This window comes from Colius striatus, chromosome 1 (genome assembly GCF_028858725.1).
Source record: "Colius striatus isolate bColStr4 chromosome 1, bColStr4.1.hap1, whole genome shotgun sequence".
NCBI classification, from domain to species: Eukaryota; Metazoa; Chordata; class Aves; order Coliiformes; family Coliidae; genus Colius; species Colius striatus.
The window spans coordinates 970,685-987,879 of record NC_084759.1 but is presented as its reverse complement, the minus strand read 5'-3'; the positions used below and the strand labels follow the sequence as shown (position 1 = coordinate 987,879).

Genomic DNA, 17,195 nt, shown 5'->3' with positions numbered 1-17,195 from the left:
TGTTGTCCCAGGGGAGGCTGAGGCTGGAGCTGAGGCAGAACTGTTTCCCTGAGAGGGGTGTCAGGCCCTGTGCCAGGCTGCCCAGGGAGCTGGGGCAGTGCCCAGCCCTGCAGGGATCCCAAAGCCCTGGGGTGAGGTGCTGAGGGCTCAGTGCTGGCTGTGGCAGGGTGAGGGGAGGGAGGGACTCCAGGACCTTCAGGCCCTTTCCCAACCCATCCATTGTGGGGCTCTGTGACTTCACAGGCTATTTAACTGGCACAAACAACATGCAGTTCTCCAGCTGTGGAGTCCCAGCTCCATGGGCATGAAGCCAGGATGACAGGGGCACACAGGGCAGGGAGGTAAAGCAGAGAACCCGCTGTCACCAAGGCAATAACAAATGTGTTTGCTCACGGTGTGTGGGGCTCGTGCAGCAGCACAAACACAGCCCATTCCCACAGGCCTTCACTCTCCAGCTGGGCAGCATAGCTGGCATTGAGCACCCCCTGGCTCTGCCTCTGCAGGTGGCTGTAGTTCAGGGCCCTGAGCACCTCCCAGAGGTGCCAGCTGAGGCGATAATCCAGCGGGTCTGACGTGATGCTGCGGGGATCCAGCAGCTGCTCCAGGTCGTAGCGTCTGTGGGGACACAAACAGCAGCAGCTCAGTGTGTGGCTGGGATGCAGCAAGGAGAGAGTGTGGGCAGCAGGTCAGGGAGGTTGTGCTGCCCCTGTGCTCTGCCCCAGCTGCAGTGGGGAGGCCACATCTGCAGTGCTGTGGCCAGGGCTGGGCTGCCCAGCTGCAGAGAGACAGGGAAGTGCTGCAGAGAGGCCAGTGCAGGGCTGCCAAGGTGCTGACGGGCTGCAACATGTGTGTGAGGAGGAAAGGCTGCAGCCCTGGGGCTGCTCAGCCTGGGGAACAGAAGCCTGAGCTCAGGGGCACCTCAGCAACACTCACAAGCACCTAAAGGCTCCTGCAAGGTGCTGAAAGGCTCAGAAGCAAGTGCTTTGGTGCTGAGGGGAGGGAGCCCTGGCCCAGGCTGCCCAGGGAGGGTGTGGAGGCTCCTTCTCTGAGGTTCCCAACCCCAGCTGGACACGTTCCTGTGCCCCCTGAGCCAGGGGCAGCTGCTGGAGCAGGGGCTGGGGCTGCAGCAGCTCTGCAGGGCTCTGCCAGCCCCCAGCACTGGGGGATTTGGGGATTGTGTGAGTGTGTTCATGGCAAACCAGAAACTGCTGTTGGTTCCTTCCCTCACCCACCTCCAGTTGCTCCATCCATGTGATTTATGTGGGTTTAATGTATTTTTTGGTTGGTTTGATGTTCTTATTTTGGTGAAAACACCCAGAAGAGCTGGGAGCAGCTGCCAGGAGCCTTTTGCTCTGCCTCTGAGTCTGCAGCCACCTTTTGTGCTGGCTGTGCTCTTCCTGCAGGCCTCACAATGCCTGAGGCAAAGGCAGCCTCAGTGAGGTGAGATCTCTGTGCTCTGCTCCTCAGGAAACACCTTACAATCAAACCAGAGCTGTGCTGCAAAGAGCTTCCAGCTCTGTACCCTCAGCAGCAGTGCCAGTGTCACCATGCTCTGTCAGGCTGCACACCTCAGGCTCATTTTTGACTACTGCAAGTGGCTCAAGTAAACCCTGAAGCCCACTTCACACCCCTGGAGTGGGGGTTTTCACCAGCTGACTGATGAGAAGCTGTTTTAAGTGGTTTTTCAGCTGTTTACCCACTCACCTGTCACTGTAGAGCTTTAACAAATGGAAGCAGACATCTCTGAGAGGCCTCCCTGTGCTGTCATCATCCTCAATGACACAACCAGACTCTTCCAGGTAAGGAGGCAGGGGACAGCAGGCATACTTCTCACACTCAGGTGTGTTCTGGAGAAACAGTTGGAGCAGCAAGTTGAAAGACAGTACTGGACAGAACCAGCAGGGAAAGTCCAGGCAGCTCAGGCTCCTGAGCTTCCTGCTTCAGAGTTCAACTCACACATGAACATGAAACAGAAGCAGCCTGAACCCCAAGTGCCAGGGCAGGCTTCATCTCACACTGAGCCCTTCCAAGGCAGCCTGAGGAGGTACAGGCAGCTCTCACATACACACAGCCTGTACTCCTGAAGGCTTTTACAGCTGGAGAACCACATGTGACTTGACTGAAGCAAGGAGGGAGCAGCCCTGTGAGAGCAGCACTGAACGTGCCAAGCTGCCCATAACCACTGCACAGAGCACTGACCTGCAGACCTGGCTCCTCTCACACCACCTCACCAACCCAGGGCACCAAAATCCCCTTCCCATGTCCACTGCTGGTAGGAACACCAGGTCTGGGTCTGGAAGAGGGTTCCACATCCTGGTTTCCAGTTACTAACCCTCTGACATAAGCTGCATCCACTCCTCCTCCCCATCAGTGGGCTGCAGCGAGGCCACCCCCATGTTCTAACCCAGCAGCACTGAGGTCAGGACAGGACTAAAAGCTGCTGCTGTGAGGTGCTGAACACTTCACCTGCTGCACCACATCCACAGGCAGCACTCAGCACCCTCAATGAGACATCAACTAGACTTGATGCTGTGCTTTGGGCTGCCCTGAGGCACCCAGATCAAGGGCTGAACTACCTTTAGTTAAATCATTAAACACTTCCAACAGAACCCTTTGTCTTTCAGTACAAAGAGCTCCCCAGCAACAAACAAGGCCTTGCATAATGCATGCAGCCACCACAGGCTGCAGGAGCAGACAGGGCTCAGCACAGACTGTTGTAGAACTCAGGCAGCTGAGTATTAATCATCACACTGGGGAAAACTCACTGGCTACCTGGCTCAAATGCCCCTCCTGCTGCTGGCCACCAGCCACCTCGCTCACTTTGTCCAGGAACACTCCAAGAGTGGGAGATGTGCTTCAAGCAAGTCCCTACCACAAGAGGCAAAAGCTCTGAGTGACCAGAAGCACCAACAGGTCCAAGCCCGTGGCTTTGAGAGGGAAGGAACATTCCCACCCAAAATGTCATCACTATAGAGCTGCTGAAGGCAGCAAATGGTGGGACAACAAAATGGGCCTCCATGTAATCCTCTGCTCAGCATCCCCACAGCAACACCCAACAGCTCATGGGAGGCTCAGGGCAGTGTTGGATGGTCAGTGGGAACAATGCAGAGGGGCACAGGGGCTGAAAAGCTGCCCAGAGGGAAAGGGCCTGGGGGGGTTGGTGCCAGGGGCTGAACAGGAGGCAGCAGCGTGCCCAGGGGGGCAAGAAGGCCAAGGGCAGCCTGGCTGGGATCAGCACTGGGGTGGCAGCAGGGTGAAGGGATTGATGATGCCCTGTGCTCAGTGCTGGGGAGGCCTCACTGCAAAGCCTGTGCTCAGTGCTGGGCCCCTCAGTGCAAGACACACAGAGGCTGCAGCAGAGCTGGGGAAGGGGCTGGAGCACAAGGGGCTGGGCAGGGGCTGAGGGAATGGGGGTGTTGAGGCTGGAGAAGAGGAGCCTGAGGGGACACAGCAGCACTCTCTGACACTCCCTCACAGCAGCCTGCAGGGAGCTGGGGGTTGGTCTCTACTCCCCAGGACAAGAGGAAAGGGGCTGGAGTTGTCCCAGGGGAGGTTGAGGCTGGAGCTGAGGCAGAACTGTTTCCCTGAGAGGGGTGTCAGCCCCTGTGCCAGGCTGCCCAGGGAGCTGGGGCAGTGCCCAGTCCTGGAGGGATCCCAAAGCCCTGGGGTGAGGTGCTGAGGCTGTGGCTCAGTGCTGGCTGTGGCGGGGTGAGGGCAGGGAGGGAGGGACTCCAGGACCTTTCCCAACCCAACCCTTGTGGGATTGTACCCTGGCAGGACTGACCCACCTGAAATGCTGCCTCATACATGGCCAGTGCTTTGGAGATGGGAGCTGTTGGGGGCAGCAGGTACCAGAGGTGCACGGCCACGCAGCGCTTCCAGTCCAGCAGCGAGCACACGTTGATGCTTATTCTCTCTGACAGCTGCCACACCTGGAACACATCACCCAGCTCAGCCCAGCACACACCAGGCACGTGACAGCAGGAGGTGACACTGGCCTGAAACCAGGCCCCCCCTGTTCTGTGCCACGTGCTATGGCTGTGCTACAGCTGGGGCACAGCTCTGGGAAGTCAGAGCAAGGGGAGGACTCACAGGTTTCCCTGCAAGCAGGGCAAAGATGCGCAGCCTCTCCTCCTGGATGAAGCAGTCTGCCTGCAGCCTGTGCCAGTCCACCAGCTGCATGGTCAGCAGGTCCCTCACGGGCTGGCTGCCTGCCAGCTGGGACAGGAGCAGGGCCAGCCTGTGGTCACCTGCAGCAGGACACAGCAGCACGTCACAACAACCCTCCCACCCCACAGTGAGCTGCTTCCAGCCCTGGGGCACTTGCATCAGCCCACAGCTCCCTGAGGGGCTTATCAAAGCAACCACTGCATGAACATCTTGGGGTTCCACAAGACTCAGTTCTGAGGCAAGTCTGACTCAACATCTTCAACAACAGCCCAAGTGAGGGCACAGAGGGACCCTCAGCAAGTTCCCTGCTGGCACCACACTGGGAGCACTGGCTGATGGCCCAGAGGCTGAGCTGCCAGTGAGGGAGCTGTGGGCAGGCTGAGAGTTGGGCACAGAGGAAGGTGCTGAGGTTCCCCAAGGGCAAGGGCAGAGTCCTGCAGCTGGGGAGGAACCAGCCCCTGCAGCAGCACAGGCTGGGGGTGAGCTGCTGGAGAGCAGCTCTGGGACAGGGAGCTGGCACTGCTGGGGGGCAGCAACTGCCCATGAGCAGCAGGGTGGGCTGGTGGGCAAGAAGCCAATGGCAGCCTGGGGGCATGAAGAGAGTGTGAGCAGCAGGGCAATGGAGTGCTGTGTCCAGTTCTGGGCTCCCCAGCTCAATCAAGTAGACACATCACCCTCACCACTGTCTCATAGGGGAAATATCCCTACTCAGAGGGGTCTGTTAACACCAGCTCTCCAAGTTTCAATTCTCTTTCAGAGAATCACACAATGGTAGGAGAGTTGGAAGGGCCCTGCAGAGCTGCTGCAGCCCCAGCCCCTGCTCCAGCAGCTTCCCCTGGCTCAGGGGGCACAGGAACGTGTCCAGCTGGGGTTGGAAATCTCCTGAGAAGGAGCCTCCACACCCTCCCTGGGCAGCCTGGGCCAGGGCTCCCTCCCCTCAGCACCAAAGCACTTGCTCCTCCTGGGCCAGGGGCACTTGCTGTGTCCCAGCCTCTGCCCCTTCCCCCTTGTCCTGCCACTGGCCACCACACACCCAAGTGGCACCTCCTGAGCCTTTCAGCACCTTGCAGGAGCCTTTAGGTGCTTGTGAGTGTTGCTGAGGTGCCCCTGAGCTCAGGCTTCTGTTCCCCAGGCTGAGCAGCCCCAGGGCTGCAGCCTTTCCTCCTCACACACATGTTGCAGCCCCTCAGCACCTTGGCAGCCCTGCACTGGCCTCTCTGCAGCCCTTCCCTGTCTCTCTGCATCTGCAGAGCTCGCAGCATCTCCCTCCCCCCTGCAAAGAGCTGACAGATGGAGGTCTCTTACCTGCCTGCTGGGCCAGCCTGCAAGCCTCCCCAATTCTCTTCCCCGTGAGGCAGCTGAACACGGCCTCGGTGTGGTTGCTGTGCCGGGACACAGCCAGCTCGTCCTCGATGCGCGCGGCGGCCGTGGCCGACAGCCAGCGGGAGAAGGCTTTCCTGCGCTCCAGAGCCAGGCTGTACTCGCTGGGCTCCTCCAGCCTGGCCTCCAACTCCTTCAGGTGCCCCCAAATCGCTTCACATAAAGTCCAGGCCAAGCACCAGTGCTTCACCACAGCTGTGAGGACACAGGCACTCGGTCATGAGGGGCAAACACAGCAGGAAAACAACCTGAGAGAGGACTCAGAGCCGGCATCGCCTCACAGGGTCTGTCCAAGGACACCCTGCTGTGCTGATGGAAGCAGGGAGCCAGTGAGCTCCCCAAATGCAATCAGCACATCTGCACTCAGAAACAATGCTGAGCTTACAGCACTTTTTCTCTTGCCTAGAGTAATCCTGGTTGTTAAAGCCCCTGAAGCTGCTGGAGCCCAGCCCTGAGCTCCCCCTGCCACAGCCAGCACTGAGCCACAGCCCTCAGCACCTCACCCCAGGGCTTTGGGATCCCCCCAGGGCTGGGCACTGCCCCAGCTCCCTGGGCAGCCTGGCACAGGGGCTGACACCCCTCTCAGGGAAACAGTTCTGCCTCAGCTCCAGCCTCAGCCTCCCCTGGGGCAACTCCAGCCTCTTCCCTGTTACTGGGGAGCAGAGCCTGAGCCTCCTGGCCACAGGCTGCTGTGAGGGAGTGTCAGAGAGTGCTGCTGTGTCCCCTCAGGCTCCTCTTCTCCAGCCTCAACACCCCCATTCCCTCAGCCCCTTGTGCTCCAGCCCCTTCCCCAGCCTCACCCTGCAGCCTCTGTCTCCAGGCTCTTGCTCCTTCAGCCCTCTTGCTCCAACTCCAGCCCCCTCCCTCTTGTTTTGGAGCTCAGGAGCAGAGACTGACCCTCCAACCTCAACCTCCCCTGGGGCAACTCCAGCCCCTTCCCTCTTGTCCTGTCACTTGGAGCTCAGGAGCAGAGACCAACCTCCCCAGGCACAGGCTGCTGTGAGGGAGTGTCAGAGAGTGCTGCTGTGTCCCCTCAGGCTCCTCTTCTCCAGGCTCAACACCCCCATTCCCTCAGCCCCTGCCCAGCCCCTTGTGCTCCAGCCCCTTCCCCAGCTCTGTGCCCAGCTCTGGCCATGTTCCAGCCCCTCAGTGTGTGTTTCTCCCCACATTTCCCTCTTTTGAGGCCAGCTGAACCCAACAGCTCTGCAGAGGAACAGCTGCCTTTGGGAGAACTGTCCCACACTCACTGTGAGCCAGAGCTGGCTCCTCGGCCGCCTTCCGCACCCAGGCAGCGTAGTCGTGGACGGCGGCGACTCCGGGGTTGGGTGCAAGGAGGGGACACTGTTCATCCATGTGCACGGTGCTGTGCTTCAGCTTTATCTCCAGAGGGATCAGATACAGCTGTTTGTCCCTGTCCAGCTTCCACTGTTCCAAGTTCAGCTTCTCCACGTGAACCTTGAAAGAGGATTCTGTGAGTCTGGAGGGAAAAGAGAAGCAGCAGTGAGGCTGTAGCTGAGCTGCAGGGCCGGGGCATGCACGTGCCAGGGAGCAGCTGCAGTGCAGCTTGTCCCAGCCTGGACATAAAGACAATAGGAACAGGGTAGGAAGAACCTGGTTACACTCTGGGAATCAGAACCAGACTTTGGCTATTAAACCTCCTTGGTCTGGGCACTTCTCAGCTCTCAGATCAGCAGCACCCCTCAGCATATCCCACAGTGTCCTGTGAGCACATCTCAATGCAGAATCCCCCAATGCTGGGGGCTGGCAGGGCCCTGCAGAGCTGCTGCAGCCCCAGTCCCTGCTCCAGCAGCTGCCCCTGGCTCAGGGGGCACAGGAACGTGTCCAGCTGGGGTTGGGAACCTCCTGAGAAGGAGCCTCCACACCCTCCCTGGGCAGCCTGGGCCAGGGCTCCCTCCCCTCAGCACCAAAGCACTTGCTCCTGAGCCTTTCAGCACCTTGCAGGAGCCTTTAGGTGCTTGTGAGTGTTGCTGAGGTGCCCCTGAGCTCAGGCTTCTGTTGCCCAGGCTGAGCAGCCCCAGGGCTGCAGCCTTTCCTCCTCACACACATGTTGCAGCCCCTCAGCACCTTGGCAGCCCTGCACTGGCCTCTCTGCAGCACTTCCCTGTCTCTCTGCAGCTGGGCAGCCCAGCCCTGGCCCCAGCACTGCAGATGTGGCCTCAGGCTGCAGGAACCTTCTGGACAGCATCTGCTCAGCTGTGTGGCTTTGCCAGCGAAGGCCAGGATGGTTCATCGTTCTGCCAGCACATCAGACACTGCAGAACACCAACCAGACAAGCTTTTTGGAAGACTTAGATGGTAGAAGGTCTGTCTGTGTTCCAGTTAAGTTTGGGTATGGAGTTAGAGGGCCCAGGGAAGGTCTGTACCCTGCTGTGTGTCCCAGCAGCATGGGAGCACCTGGATTCAGCAGTTACACAATGCATTTCCACAGGCAGTGCAGATCAGCTCAGGGAGTGTCGTGGTCTTGCCCAGCAGTGAAGCACCACAACAGACTCTTCCTCACTGTCCCCATCCTCTCTTCCCTCGCTGACCTCGGGGTCTGCATGCTCCCTTCTCTCACTCTTCCAACTCCTTGCACCAAGAGCAGCCAGAAATGAAGGAAGAAGGAAGAGGAAGAACCCTCCTCTTCCAGCTTCTTCTTAAAAAGTGATCTTGGAGGTGCCCAATTGGCTCAGCCCCAGCAGTGGGTCTGGCTCAGAGCTGGGGAGGCTTTTGAGCAACTTCTTAACCCTCACCCTAAGCTTTACAGCCTCATCACCAGAAACAGCTCCACACAAACCCAGGACAGAATCAACAGCAGATTTGAGGCTCCCTGGACAACTCTGAGCTTTCTTTTACCTGTTGCTGGGTGAGGGAACTGTTTACAGACTCACAGCACGTTCAGGGCTGGAAGAGACCTGCAGAGCTCAGCCAGTGCAGCCCCTGCCAGAGCAGCAGCACCTAGAGCAGGGCACACAGGGACTCATCCAGCTGGGTTGGGATGGCTGCAGAGAAGGAGCCTCCACAGCCCATCTGGGCAGCCCCTGCCAGTGCTCCCTCACTTCAACAGGGAAGGAGTTTGTCCTTGTGTCTCTTTGGAACCTCTTCTGTTGCAGCTTGTCCCTACTGCCCCTGGTCCTGTCACTGGCCATCCCTGAGCACAGCCTGGCTCCATCTCCTGACTCCCACCCTCGATGTGTTTGTGACATGAGTGAGGTCACCCCTCAGGCTCCTCTGCCAGACAAGAAGCACTCTCACTAGGACAGCGCAGGTCTCTCAGCTGGACATTTATTGAAGCAGCAGCCTGGGCCGTGTCCGTGCCTAACGCCACCTCACGCCCCTTCGGCGGGGAAGGACGAGTGCCGAGGTCCAGGGCGCTCCTGCCCCACAGCCAGGCCCGTCCCAGAGCACACACCACCGAGGGCACGCCGGGGCAGCGGCTACTCACGGTTTGGGCGCCACGGGCGTGGGCAGGAAGCCGTACTGCGCGGGCTCGGCGTCCTCCGCTCGTGCCGGCCGGCTCAGGCGCTCCCCGCAGTTGACGAGCGTCCAGCTGGGGCCCCAGCCCACGCGGAAGGAGCGGCCCATGAACAGCGCCATGTCCATCAGCAGCTTCCCCTTGCCGTGGCCCAGGGAGCGCTGCAGGGCCACGAGGCGCCGGCGCCGCCGCGCGCCCACCGGCCGCAGCTGCGCCTCGGGGCCCGGCGCCGCGCTCGGGGGGCTGCCCCGGCTCCCGGCGGCCCGCGGCACGGCGCAGCTCGGCGGCTGCAGCAGCACGGCGGCGAGTCTCGGCTGCAGCAGCACGGCAGCTGGAGGGAAGAGGCAGGGAGGAGGTTCTGAGGAACGGGGCAGGGACTTTGCCGGCAGCACGGGGCTGATGCTCCGAAGGCACCTGGAGCTGCCAGAGGAAACGTGTGGTTGGAATCCCAGCATGGTGGGGCTGGGAGGGACCTCCAGAGGTCATCCAGTGCAACCCCCTGCAGAAGCAGGGTCACCTGGAATGGTGTCTGAGCATCAGGGCTCATGGCTTGTGATGGCAACTCACAGCTATGCATCAGCTCATAGAACCAGGGAGTGAGGGGCTGGCAGAGCCCTGCAGAGCTGCTGCAGCCCCAGCCCCTGCTCCAGCAGCTGCCCCTGGCTCAGGGGGCACAGGAACGTGTCCAGCTGGGGTTGGGAACCTTGAGAAGGAGCCTCCACACCCTCCCTGGGCAGCCTGGGCCAGGGCTCCCTCCCCTCAGGACCTTGCTCCTGAGCCTTTCAGCACCTTGCAGGAGCCTTTAGGTGCTTGTGAGTGTTGCTGAGGTGCCCCTGAGCTCAGGCTTCTGTTCCCCAGGCTGAGCAGCCCCAGGGCTGCAGCCTTTCCTCCTCACACACATGTTGCAGCCCCTCAGCACCTTGGCAGCCCTGCACTGGCCTCTCTGCAGCACTTCCCTGTGTCTCTGCAGCTGGGCAGCCCAGCCCTGGCCACAGCACTGCAGATGTGGCCTCCCCACTGCAGCTGGGGCAGAGCACAGGGGCAGCACAACCTCCCTGGCCCTGCTGCCCACACTCTCCTCATGCCCCCAGGCTGCCATTGGCCCTCTGCAGTACTGAGAACCACAAAGCCCACCCTGCACCCAGACTGAAGTTCATTATCTGAAGCACGTGGTGTTACAACAAGAACAGTACAGATGCATCCTCACCCCAAAATCCAACTCCCCCTGTCATTAGTTTAACAGGGATGGTCACAGTCAGAGCATCTCACAGAGAGAGCACACAGCAGCTGGCATTAACAGCAACAGGACTGAAAGTGTCCCCACAAACATGCCACAGCTGCTCATTTAACTGAGCAGGCAACTCCATGCTTGCTATCTGGGTATTATTCCTACTGAATCCACCAGTCAGTGGATGCATTGGGTGGAAAGAGCGAGGTTTTGGTCAAGAGGGGCTGCAGGGGTGGTCTCTGTGAGAAGAGACCAGGAGCTGTCCTGGGCTGAGCCCACTGAGGAGTCTGTGACACCTCTGAAGCCATGTGAGAAGCTGATGGTGCCTCTGGGAGAACTTAAGGGCAGAAAATGAGGAATGAAAACAGCAGTGTGAGCAGCAGGTCAAGAGGAAGAGGAGGAAAGGAGGTGCTTCAGCCCCAGAGCAGGCATCTTCCCCACAGCCCTGCAGGGAAGGCTCATGCTGGAGCAGGGGAAAAGGAAAGAGTGGTACAGAGGAATCACCACAGACTGATCCCAACCCTCCATTCCCTGTCCTCACCCCCTCCCTGGAACAGGCAGGAGGGACAGGAGCCAGGATGAAGGACTGAAGCTGAGCCCATGAAGGGAGGCAGGGTAGGAAAGGGCTGTTTCCATTTCTCACTAATCAAATCGATTTTAACTGGCCATTAATCAGTTTTAATCAAGTCTGTTCATCAGTTGCTGTCACAAGCACAACAAACTCCCTGGTTTCATCTCATTTTTCATCCAGTTTTCTGCTCCTGTTTCCCTCTGTGGAGGAGGGAGAGGCTGGGGTGGCTGCTGCCCAGAGCTAACCCCCCACAGCACCCCAGGGCCCTGCCACACCTCCAGCCACTGACAGGATTCTGCCTGGATCAATCTCTCTTTCTCCATGCAACATGCAGTTTCTTACAATACCTGAGTGTCTTTTCTGTCCCTGGGATTTTGCAATGGGGAGCCTTGGGGAGCAGATCTCTTGAGAAGTGTCCACTTTTACAGGCTGCTTCCCAGGATAATGATCCAGGATCAAGTCGAGGTCGTCCTCATCAGCAAGCAAGGAAGCTTTCATGATCTGAAGGAGGTAAAGCTGTACATTAGCACTCACAGCTGCAGCTCCCTCCTCTGCTCAGCTCCTTTCCAACCAAAGGAAATGTTGCATATGACAGCAGGCTCATGCCCCAAAGCTCTCAAGTGACAGGGAGGGTGCACAGCTCAGAGCTGAAAGCCAAGCTTGGCCCTTGATGAGCACCAAGGGCTCGTTGAATCACTGTCACAGCACTTGCTGGGATGGGTGTGAAGTCCTAAAATCAACCATGGCTTTGGACACCTCAGCTCTGCTACTTGTGTCTCAGCTTAAGTAACAACTCTACTAACTTTTTGCTTACAAATTCACACCAGAGGCAGAAGCTCACAAGGGTTCCAGGTACTATCCCTTCACCAAACCCAGACACCAGCCCTCTACCAAACCCCAGGTCAAGACCAGCTCTCCTGGTACCCTGTTTTCCACCAGCTGAGCCCAAGGCAGCCCTGGCCAGGAATCAGCTCAGTTCACACTGCCCATGCCTCAGGATGTGGAAATCTAAACTCCAGCCTCGAGATGACTTTCATCTCTGCATTAAGCTTTGGTGTCTATAAGGGTTTGCCTCCAACACTGAAGCCTAACTTGAGTTTTAATCCTTGGTGTGATGTCTGGTTTGTTACAAGCTGGTCTAAGTGCAGCTGGGGAGGCCAACTGAGAGGTCAGTGAGAGCTGTCACCAAACCCTCTCTTTCAAAGAGGGGAGTGTGCAGTTTGCTCACCTGCAGGACGTGGGGGTTGATACCCAGGCTTGACACGATGTGAGTGGAAGCAGGCACTGCCTCTGGCTCTTGTTCCATGTGATCCTCTGCAATGGGCTCCTGGGGAGGCTCCTGGGTGATGTCTGCCATATCACTGTCCAGTTCCACAACCCTGCCCAGCTGCTCCACCTCAGGGGTCTGTGGAACAGGCAGAGGCTGTGTCAGACAGCAACACACCACAACTGTTTGCACAGAGGGTACTTGAGAGCCTCAACAATCGCCTGCAAATGAAGCACAGTGCCCCCTTCCTGGGTCAAGGCTCCACAGTAAGTTTAGAGGTGAATATGGACACAACCCACTCCTGTTTTCTTCAGTTGTAACACACAAGAGCAAGGCCAAGTGCAGGAGAAGCCTCAGCTTAGCCACGTCCTCCTGAAGGTCACCGAGCTTTGCCTTTCAGTTTAAGAAACTTCTCCTCAGCTTGTCATTTGGCCAACAAAGAAAGAAGAGTTTTGTGCCTCCTGCCTTCCTCCTCCTCCCTCAAAACACTGTCACACAGACAAAAGCTTCCTGTGCCCAAGTTCTAGCTCAGCTATTTCCAGGTGGCTGAGCCACCAGTGTACAAGCAGCGAATCCCCAGCTGAGTCACTGCAGTGTCAGCTTTGCCTCCCCATCTGTGACACACATCAAAAACATGCAGCAAACAGAGAACTTACTACAGGTTTGACCTGGACAGAGGCCCTTCAAGATGGTGTCAGGCTGTGGCACAGAATGTGTGTGTGAACACACACAACAAGCCTGTTGTTCCAGTTTAAGCCAGGACACAACTGTCACTGGACTGGAGAGTCGTGAGGTTGCTCCAATGATCTTCTACTTACCACCAGCACACATCAGCAGTTCAGGAGCTGAATGCTGCAGCTCTCTTCTGAGCTGCAGCTCAATTTCCCATCTCTCCTGCCAGCCCAAGGCAGGAGGAAGAATTCATTCCCATGGCTCATCATCTCTGGGATGAGCTGAGCTGACCTCTGCACACCTTCTACTGCTCAAGGCAGCTCGGACTCGCTCCAGGCAGGGCCAGAAAACAATCAGCCAGTACAAAGAGCAGTCAGCAGAATCCCCTCTGACCACTGCCACCACCTCCACTTCTGCTACCAGAAACCATCTGAGAGAGCAAAACCCTTCCCTGGAGAATGTGGGTGTTGTTTAGCCAACAGCCCAGGCACCTGGCTCAGGAGCAATTGCCCTGTGCCACATCAGCTGAAAGGCCTTGAGGTAGTTCCTGATGGGCTCTAACCCCACACCTGAGCTCCAGGGCACTGGTTCTGCTCCAGTTTAACCTCTCCTGTTGCTTAGATGTGCCTGTGAAAGATTCATGCTCACAGCTTACTTGGTTTCCAAAAGCAACACCTCTCAGCCTGCTGAAGCAATGCTCTGGGGTGATGCATATACATGAGCAAGGAAACAGAGGCAGACAGTGCACTGGGAATCATGCTGAGGAACTCAAGAGCACATTCAAATGGCTGCTGCTTAGCTCATTAGACTCAGACAAGAAATGTGATGCAGGTTCTCAGATGAGGCAGGTAAGGTTAGCCCAGGGGGGCTGTGTAACAGCAAGGCTGGCAGCAGCAGGAGCTGCTGGGTGTGAGCTGCCTGCAGCAGCACACACAACAGATCTACAAGTCAAAATGTGGTGGCAAAACAAAGTTTCACTGCTCCCTTCATTGTGCTTTAATGCAGCCAAGCCCCTGGTGTAACCATTCCCTGGGCAACATTAGTAAACTCATTCATATTCAACTTGGTGGGGAAAGAGGGAAGAAATCCCAAGGCTACACCTCCAATGCCTCCTGCAGACCAAACACCAATGCTTTCAGATGCTTGACACACCAGGAGTTGGGGGAGTTTTCAAGCCATGCTGTGGTGTTTCTCAGAGGTTTGGGGAACTAGACTAGATGATCAGAAAGGAGAACCTGAGTTAACTGTATGCAAGTCAAAGAGGTTCATTAACCTGGACAAGTTTGTGCTAGGTCCATTTGAATCTCTAGGACAGGCCTGAATAAATCACACACATCCTCAGCACTTCTGGCTGTGTAACACACCAGCTCTGGTCCCCAGCCATGGGAAGAAGCAGGAAGGGAAAGAGAGAGGTGGGACATGCAAGGCAAGGCTTGAGACAGCCCTGTGTCCATCCATGCAAATAGCAAAGGAACCCAGGAGAGAAGGATGAACTAGCAGGTTTTAATCAGCCAGGAGGAGGGATGACACAGCAGCTGCACACTGCTTTGGGATTCTCTGGATTAGAATCCATAGAAGAGGTGGCAGCTCACCTCAGCTGCTGCTACAGCAGCGTGGGATGCTCAGAGCACAGCGTGCTCTTCCCAGCTCTGTTTGTAGGGTGATGAGGATCCGGCCCCACAGGGATCCTGGCAGCCCCCAGCAGCTGTGGGTGAATGGCTGAGGTGAGCTCAGGGTTCTGCATAAGGTCCTTCAGTGGCAGAGCTGAACCAGCCCAGTGCTTCTGCTGAGGTTACAGCTACAGCACAGACTAAGATGAAAAGCAATTCCCAGCTGACTGAATGTTTTCCTACCACAGACACAACAAAGCTGTTCTTTTGCACAGCAGTGATAGGTGCCATTTGCTGTGTCTCCTGACACTAGGAGCACACCCCTGTCCAGAGGAACTGAGTGACCCAAAGCCAACAAGGGCAATTGCTATGACACCTCTTGGTTTTGAGAGGACTAGACCTAGTACAGAAGAGTGTGTAAGCTATGTGAGTGCTGCCTCTTGAGCTGTTTTGCCATGCCTGGGCTCCAGAGAGAAAGAAACCCTCTGTCCTCCCCTGCTTCCCCATGCAATGGCACACCATGAACACTGGCCACATGCCAAGCAGCACCCTGGCACACCAACCATGAGCTGCCAGCTCAGAGATCACCTTATGCTGCAGGCTGCTGAGGCAGAGAAAGGTATCTCCCAGCAGCTCCTGTGCAGGTGCTGCACGCCCTGTGCTCAGCCCCCTGCACACCCTCCTCACTGGCAGAGGTTTATTTTCACACCTGCACAACTGAGAACTCGGTCTTGGAAAAGAAAACCAATCTGCTCTGCATTTGCCTTGTGGTTCAGAGTCACAGCATGGTGGGGTTGGAAGGGATCTGCAGAGCTCATCCAGCCCAACCCCCTGCTCAAGCAGCTGCCCCTGGCTCAGGGGCACAGGAACGTGTCCAGCTGGGGTTGGGAACCTCCTGAGAAGGAGCCTCCACACCCTCCCTGGGCAGCCTGGGCCAGGGCTCCCTCCCCTCAGCACCAAAGCACTTGCTCCTGAGTCTTTCAGCACCTTGCAGGAGCCTTTAGGTGCTTGTGAGTGTTGCTGAGGTGCCCCTGAGCTCAGGCTTCTGTTCCCCAGGCTGAGCAGCCCCAGGGCTGCAGCCTTTCCTCCTCACACACATGTTGCAGCCCCTCAGCACCTTGGCAGCCCTGCACTGGCCTCTCTGCAGCACTTCCCTGTGTCTCTGCAGCTGGGCAGCCCAGCCCTGGCCACAGCACTGCAGATGTGGCCTCCCCACTGCAGCTGGGGCAGAGCACAGGGGCAGCACAACCTCCCTGGCCCTGCTGCCCACACTCTGCTCATGCCCCCAGGCTGCCATTGGCTTCTTGCCCACAAGGGACAAGCTCCTTCATAAAGCTGCCAGAGGTAGTTGCCAGATGTCTCCCATGAAAGCAGGCACAAAGAGCACACTCTGGCCCATGGAAGCCAGGATGCCTTCCAAACAGGCTGTGTTTTCACCCCCAGTGAAGCAGCTCCTCATTTAGCTGACAATAGCCACACTAATGACACTCAGCAAACACCAAGTGCATCAGCTGCAATGGCACTGACCTGCAAAGCCTTGCAAAAAGAGAGGTTTTAAAACATTCAATTCACATCAGTCTTTAAGGGGTCAGCAGTAACCTGCATCAACTTCTGCCTTCCCTGTGGGACACAGCAGCCCAGCACCAGGGCTGTTTCACAGGGCTTTGGAAGCACATCCAAGCCAGACAACAATTCAAAACTCATCATAGAACCAGCCTTAGGAAAGGAACCTTTAATAAAAATAGAGCTCATTCTTAAACCAGAAAGCAGAGAGCCTTGTATCCTAGACAGAAAGCAGAGAGCCTTGCATCCTAGACAGAAAGCAGAGAGCCTTGCATCCTAGACAGAAAGCAGGGAGCCTTGTATCCTAGACAGAAAGCAGAGAGCCTTGTATCCTAGACAGAAAGCAGGGAGCCTTGCATCCTAGAGAGAAAGCAGGGAGCCCTGTATCCTAGACAGAAAGCAGAGAGCCTTGTATCCTAGACAGAAAGCAGGGAGCCCTGTATCCTAGACAGAAAGCAGAGAGCCTTGCATCCTAGACAGAAAGCAGAGAGCCTTGCATCCTAGAGAGAAAGCAGAGAGCCTTGTATCCTAGACAGAAAGCAGAGAGCCTTGCATCCTAGACAGAAAGCAGAGAGCCTTGCATCCTAGAGAGAAAGCAGGGAGCCCTGTATCCTAGACAGAAAGCAGGGAGCCTTGTATCCTAGACAGAAAGCAGAGAGTCTTGTATCCTAGACAGAAAGCAGAGCCTTGCATCCTAGACAGAAAGCAGAGAGTCTTGTATCCTAGACAGAAAGCAGAGCCTTGCATCCTAGACAGAAAACAGGGAGCCTTGCATCCTAGACAGAAAACAGGGAGCCCTGTATCCTAGACAGAAAGCAGAGAGCCTTGTATCCTAGGCAGAAAGCAGAGAGTCTTGTATCCTAGACAGAAAGCAGGGAGCCTTGCATCCTAGAGAGAAAGCAGGGAGCCCTGTATCCTAGACAGAAAGCAGAGAGCCTTGTATCCTAGACAGAAAGCAGGGAGCCCTGTATCCTAGACAGAAAGCAGAGAGCCTTGCATCCTAGACAGAAAGCAGAGAGCCTTGCATCCTAGAGAGAAAGCAGAGAGCCTTGTATCCTAGACAGAAAGCAGAGAGCCTTGCATCCTAGACAGAAAGCAGAGAGCCTTGCATCCTAGAGAGAAAGCAGGGAGCCCTGTATCCTAGACAGAAAGCAGGGAGCCTTGTATCCTAGACAGAAAGCAGAGAGTCTTGTATCCTAGACAGAAAGCAGAGCCTTGCATCCTAGACAGAAAGCAGGGAGCCTTGTATCCTAGACAGA

At 56.9% G+C, this 17,195-nt stretch overlaps 2 protein-coding genes across 5 annotated transcripts in view; both read right to left on the bottom strand.

Moving 5' to 3' along the window:
• LOC133629621 (phosphatidylinositol 3,4,5-trisphosphate 5-phosphatase 2-like) overlaps positions 1-216 on the bottom strand; it is a 17,503-nt gene extending 17,287 nt beyond the window's left edge. The window contains exon 1 of the mRNA XM_062020313.1: positions 213-216. Within this exon, the coding sequence (XP_061876297.1) occupies positions 213-216 (4 nt within the window). The remainder of the gene's footprint in view (positions 1-212) is intronic.
• NUP98 (nucleoporin 98 and 96 precursor) overlaps positions 134-17,195 on the bottom strand; it is a 41,758-nt gene continuing 24,696 nt past the window's right edge. Inside the window, exons 20-28 of one of the 4 annotated variants that reach the window (XM_061990118.1) lie at positions 12,053-12,229; positions 11,172-11,325; positions 8,996-9,356; positions 6,798-7,027; positions 5,476-5,745; positions 4,093-4,250; positions 3,789-3,932; positions 1,705-1,847; positions 134-615 (exon numbers count right to left, since the gene is read on the bottom strand). In XM_061990118.1, coding sequence (XP_061846102.1) covers positions 390-615; positions 1,705-1,847; positions 3,789-3,932; positions 4,093-4,250; positions 5,476-5,745; positions 6,798-7,027; positions 8,996-9,356; positions 11,172-11,325; positions 12,053-12,229 — 1,863 coding nt within the window. In that variant the 3' untranslated portion in view covers positions 134-389. Of the gene's footprint in view, positions 616-1,704; positions 1,848-3,788; positions 3,933-4,092; positions 4,251-5,475; positions 5,746-6,797; positions 7,028-8,995; positions 9,446-11,171; positions 11,326-12,052; positions 12,230-17,195 lie in introns of those variants that run through there. The other 3 variants (XM_061990110.1, XM_061990134.1, XM_061990126.1) reach the window with 3 other exon arrangements.